Genomic DNA, 5,652 nt, shown 5'->3' with positions numbered 1-5,652 from the left:
ACAAAAATGGTGAACTCGATGTTATTTATTACCTAAGTCTTTAACAATTGGAATAACATCTTTAATATAATGGATAGCCATAGCATAAAAAATTTGATGAAGAATACATTACCTTTAACAAGTTGAATAAAGATGTGATTATATATTGTATTTGAGCATTTTGTTTATTGTCAAGTGTATGTATCTCTTATTAAATGAGTTGGGTTTAAATCATCAAATAAGAAAAAAAAAAAAGGAAGTTTGATAAAAAAGAGATAAAATAGGTTAATAAAACATGACCTTGAGCAACAATAACATCCTTTTAAGATGTATTTGGACGAGAAATTGTTGAAATTTCAAAATGTATCAATTTAATATAATAGCATTTAGGAAATACTTAGTTATTTTTTAAATCTGAAACATATAATAAAAAGGTTTTTAATCACTGTTAAAATTTGATTATTACTAGGAAAATGACAAATGGAAAAAAGGAAAGGGATCTTTTTAAGTCTATTGCTTTCTTAAGTAATTAAAAATTCTAATTATCCTTTTTTTAGAAAAGTAATTACCTTATTTTAATTACATCTCAAGATTGGTTATAAACGCTTCAATGTTAATCTAATTTACTTACAATGCGATTTTTTTCCCATGTACGGTTAACCCATGCGAAATAAAATAGTAATAAATAAGAGAATAAAATGTCTAAATACATGGCAACATATGCTTTTATAAATTCTAAACCATCACTCTTATTTTTTTATTTACTACATTATTTTCTTTTTTGTACAATTCTTTTGGCGTGATACATAAAAAAAAACTCTTTAATAATTTAAGAGATTGTAAATAAATCATTATTCTTTTATTATGTTCAATTAAATTTTATATTTTTATTTTGAATTAAATAGATTTTTATGATTAATGGTCTACTAACTATTATTAGTCAAAAAACCATTTATCATTTTACGTCATGTGACGTTGACGTAACATGCTAGATACTGATGTGGCATGATAATATAGCCACGTTACATTTTTCACCCTTCACGTCAATACCTTATGAGTATGGAAATGATAAATGACATTTTAACTAATAATAGAAGAAAAAAAATTATTAAAATTTTCTTAAGTAGTTTACGTATTTTTTAAAGTATTATTTCTTTTACTACATAAAATTTTCAAATAGCAAACTCCCTATAAATACATATTTAAAATTGTTGATGAAAATTCTTTTCTCAACTTAAATCAATTTCTTTCCCTACATACCAAAACAGCAAAAAAAATGAACTTCTTTTAACATCAGACTAAATTGGGCTAGGCCTTGTATGCCAGGTGGACAAAAGGTGGTTTCTATCTCCAATAGCTTGAGTAAAGAGCAAAGGAGAGTTATAGGCTATGGGAAGGCCCCAACTAAATAATCTGTGCAAAGTAGAAGTTTATCTAAAATGACCATCCAAGCAATTAAGGCATGCTTGGGGAAATTATGTGGATAAAGGGACAAAAGCATCGACCAAATAGATGTATGGGTAGTCAATGTTAGACTTGGCTTTATGAATAGTGCTGAGTTTGAGTCTAAATAGTTCAATTGCTGGTTAAGTGGAGATCGAATAATTCAGTACTTGACTCAGCAAACTAGATACCTAATCAATTATTAAAAAATTTAAAATTTATGCTAAATAAAATATGACTATGTATTTACAATTTTCATTTGAAGCCAAATCAAATTATGTTAATAATGGTCAGTCGTATGGTGAAGAAAATATTTAAACAAGAAATTTTAAAGAAGAAAGACAGAAGAGAGTGTTTATGTACCATTGGCAGTGTTTGGTACAATCACATCAAATTTATTCAAGTGAATGAACTCACAATAGTTTTGGAGCAAGCAATTACGATGATAGAATGCATATGCATCCGTCTGGTTTACTTCATTAGCTACATATAGTTAACTCTTTTCTAGACTTTAAGGCTACATTAGGTCTACTCGGCAATAATTGCTAGCTCTGTACCAACAGGTTTTTTATACTTGGAACCACCCAGCTTCATATGTTCGGTGGAAGCAAAAGGATTTGGCGGCATAGTGAGACTGTTTGCGTCACCTTCCAACATTTGAATCACAGCTTTCATCGAAGGACGATCTACTGGAAACCATTGAATGCACCACAATCCAACAATCGAAAGCTTTCTTGCTACCAGGGATTGCTTTTCATCTTCAATTCTTATTCCTAACTCTTCTCCTTTGTCCAAATGATTGTACACCCATTCTGGGAAGTACACCTGACTTGTATTCTCCACTGTAACATCAATGTTTTTTCTCCCTCCAACCATTTCAAGTAGTAGCATTCCAAAACTATAAACATCTGATTTATATGAAACATCTCCAAAGTTCCTAGATAATACCTCAGGTGCTATGTAGCCCATGGTTCCTCTGGCTGCTGTCATGAAAACAGCACTTTGCTCCTTGGAACACAACTTAGCTAGACCAAAGTCAGAGATCTTAGGGGTGAAGTTGTGGTCTAACAAAATATTGTGAGGTTTGATGTCAAAATGGAGGATTCGTTGCTCGCAACCTTGATGTAGGTATTCAATCCCTTTGGCTATGCCCAGAGCAATATCTTGAAGCTCATCCCAACCAAGGAAATGACTCTCACCCTTGGCAGAAAATATGAACTTCTCCAATGACTCATTGGGCAAATACTCGTAAACAAGAGCTCGTTTATATCCATCAGCGCAAAATCCAACCAAACGAGCTACATTGACATGGTGGATTCTACTCATTGAGCCCACTTCATTGATGAACTCTTCACCATTTCCTTTGAAATTGTTGAGGACCTTAACAGCTACCAAAACATCATTGGAAAGTCTTCCTTTGAACACAGTTCCATAACCTCCTTCTCCAAGTTTCTCCTTGAATTGATTTGTTATTCTCTTAATATCAGCGTAAGCGTATCTTGAGGGCTTAAGAGATCTATAATCTTCCAAAAACTCTTCAATCTTGAGTTGGCTCTCTTCCTTGGTTTTGTGTATACGGTACAACTTGTAAAGGGCAAAAACAATCAGTGCAAGAAGAAACGAAGTTGGGATTACACCTGAAAAAATATGCTCCAACTCAGCATATGTTTAATTTTAATCTTGAGATAAGAAGTGATTACCTCAGGTTATAAACAAAGTCGAAAATCATATGTAACAAAAAACAATTCCATACCTGCAACTATTCGCTTTAGCTTTGTATAAGGATGGCCTGTAAAATGTTGGAAATGTATCAGCATGTTATGTTTTTCAAACATCAATTCAATTGTACCTATAGTACAAGCATGGAGTGTTAGCGGATTAATATGATGCAAATAGTCAATTAAGTAAAAAATTACTAAGTTTAGTAAATTGAACTTTTATGTTAGCGGATTAATATGATGCAAATACGAATTTAAATATTCCAAAACCAAGTTAATTGACTAAAACTTAGACTAATTGATTAACAGTAAAATTTAAAGTGAAAATCTTATTTAAGAAAGATTATTCTGTCTCTCTTAAAGAAGTGTATAGTGACATGATTTCAAAATACAATGTGAAATCAAAAAAAAATTTCATTGTATTATAAAGCTATTCGATTAAAATCCGTTGCACATTGTAATTGGTGTGGATGAAAAAATCTTAAAAGTAGGCCTTGAAGTGTTTTTTTTTTTTTTTTTGAATTTTTATACCCACACACAAAAACAACAAGCTGCGAAGTAATTCTAAGATGAATGACATAAAAGCATAAAACTCTAAAAAGATTCTACAGGAAATTAATAGGGTGCTTCTAGGTGAGTAGAAGGTGTATGCTTAAAGAATAGAGCAAAGGAAGGTTAGATGGAGAAAATGTCAGTACTCTTAATTTAGTAATTGCTTGCTTTATTACAAAAATCCCGTTTTCGGTGTTAGAAAAAATTATTTATAACGGCAAAGAATATTCTTGATTTAATGAAAATGTAACAAGCCACCGTAAGATACAATAAGAAAATTTAAAATATCATATATCAAGGATCATGTATTAAGAATATTACAAAAGAATATCAAGATTCTTATTATGAGTAGTCAGAAATAAGTGTTATATTATGGAGCCTCATTTCAACTCATTGAACCAGAACTTTAAATCCTACTAAATATCTTACAGTATTTAAGCTTAGATATCAGTGAATTTGTGATTATATGTAATTGTAGCATGTAGTAACATTTTGTTTAGTTTATTTATTTTTCTTGCATATCAAATCGTGTAAAACTTAGGTGCTAGTTTGGGTAGGATAATTATATACTGAAGCTTAACATTTGGTTCCTAAAGTAGTAAAATAACCTGTTTAGATAAATAGATAATATTCATGAATATTAAAAGTCAAAATTGTAATTTATTTATAATAAAAATTACATATATAATTTCACATTTATAAAGAATTTTACAAAGTGATGTTAACTTAAGTTACTCGTTCTCTTTTTATTTGAAACTGATTTTATTTATGCCATTAATTTAGCTTTTAACAATTTATTAATCGATAAAAGTAAATTAAGAAAAGAAACAAGTAATTTAAGTTGAAGGCATATACCGTTTTTGGGGATGTCATAACACTCTGTTTGATCCTGTGTATTATTCTTTAGTCTACAACCTTTGCCTTCTTCTTCGCAGCTAAAGCATATCGGTTTGGACCAGTTTAAGTTAAGATTGGGTGTATCAATTAGTTCCATAGGAACTGCTGAGATGTCAACAACCTTTTGGCACTTTATCAGGCTATATTCATTCCCCATGGAAGAAGGAGAAGCAGCTCTAATTTGAAAGCCATTAATGTAGCCAATGCAATTTCCATAATATAAATAATCTTCCCGTGGGTCTTTTGGACAGTTGAACAAGGTGTAATTATCTGGTTGTCCGAAGGAGCCATAGAAGGGAGATGCAGAGAAATTGAGATCGAGATGTGGTAGCTGCCTATTGAGGCAACCTTCCGGATCAGATAAGTAAATGCTTTGCGTTTTGTAATCTATATCCTCAACGAACATCTCCACCGACCATGGCAGGTGGAGCACGGTTTCCCCATTTTTGGTGCAGGCGAGTTCAAAGCCAGGATGAGGAAAGCCACAGTGGGGCGACTGCTTGTCTTTCAACCAGAAGGGAAATCGGACAGGCGGGCCATGGCGGTTGCACTTTGTCACCTTGCATATGTCGTGAGCTGCTTCAGCATCTGCAACGTTCAGAACCAAGAGGAAGGCGAAAAGGAAACTGATGGTGGCGTTACAGTGCTTGCAGAGACTGGTAGAGAGCATACTTACAAGTTACACCCTAAACTGCTCCCCAGGCATTCACCGCTTTGGAGACCTTGGGAGGCTTGGGGACGGGGTCCTAGGTAACTTTTCTCCTTTTGCTTTTCCCAACTTTGGTCTTTCTATTCTGCCTAAGAGTTACATTATTAATTTTTTTAATAAAATTATTAAAATATCTGCAATTCAAAAGTAATTTATTTGGTCATACTTGAAACAATTTACGATAACAAAAAAATAATTTTTAAAAATTTAAATAAATTTTTATTCTTTAATTATGTTTAATCAAACTTTTATAATTAATAATTGAGTAATTATTATTAGTTAAATTGTCTCTTATTCTTCTATACTATGTAACATTAACATGACATACTAACATGTAATAAGGAATGATGATGT

The 5,652-nt window shown here is 31.8% G+C and overlaps 1 protein-coding gene across 2 annotated transcripts; it reads right to left on the bottom strand.

Moving 5' to 3' along the window:
• Positions 1-1,729: 1,729 nt before the first annotated feature.
• On the bottom strand, positions 1,730-5,329 carry LOC148763473 (rust resistance kinase Lr10-like). Of its 2 annotated transcripts, none has more exons than XM_088804733.1 (3): positions 4,548-5,329; positions 3,176-3,271; positions 1,730-3,059 (listed from the first exon to the last, which is right to left on the bottom strand). In XM_088804733.1, exons 1-3 carry the CDS (start codon positions 5,257-5,259, stop codon positions 1,951-1,953), a joined length of 1,917 nt encoding a protein of 638 aa, XP_088660859.1. In that variant the 5' UTR covers positions 5,260-5,329; the 3' UTR covers positions 1,730-1,950. The 2 variants fall into 2 exon arrangements, with proteins under 2 accessions (XP_088660859.1, XP_088660860.1); XM_088804734.1 differs by having other exon boundaries at positions 1,731-3,059; positions 3,176-3,211.
• Between the last annotated feature and the right edge of the window lie 323 nt (positions 5,330-5,652).

Source organism: Theobroma cacao, chromosome 3, assembly GCF_053813885.1.
Source record: "Theobroma cacao isolate CCN51 chromosome 3, ASM5381388v1, whole genome shotgun sequence".
NCBI classification, from domain to species: Eukaryota; Viridiplantae; Streptophyta; class Magnoliopsida; order Malvales; family Malvaceae; genus Theobroma; species Theobroma cacao.
The sequence above is the reverse complement of the archived record's forward strand: the minus strand, read 5'-3'. Positions and strand labels throughout refer to the sequence as shown.

Coding starts and splice junctions, on each gene's coding strand:
- LOC148763473 (XM_088804733.1), bottom strand. CDS start 5,259: ATGCTCTCTACCAGTCTCTGCAAGCACTGTAACGCCACCATCAGTTTC. Junction 3,272..4,547: donor TTATGACATCCCCAAAAACG/GTATATGCCTTC, acceptor CTTGTACTATAG/GTACAATTGAATTGATGTTT. Junction 3,060..3,175: donor GCTAAAGCGAATAGTTGCAG/GTATGGAATTGT, acceptor ATATTTTTTCAG/GTGTAATCCCAACTTCGTTT.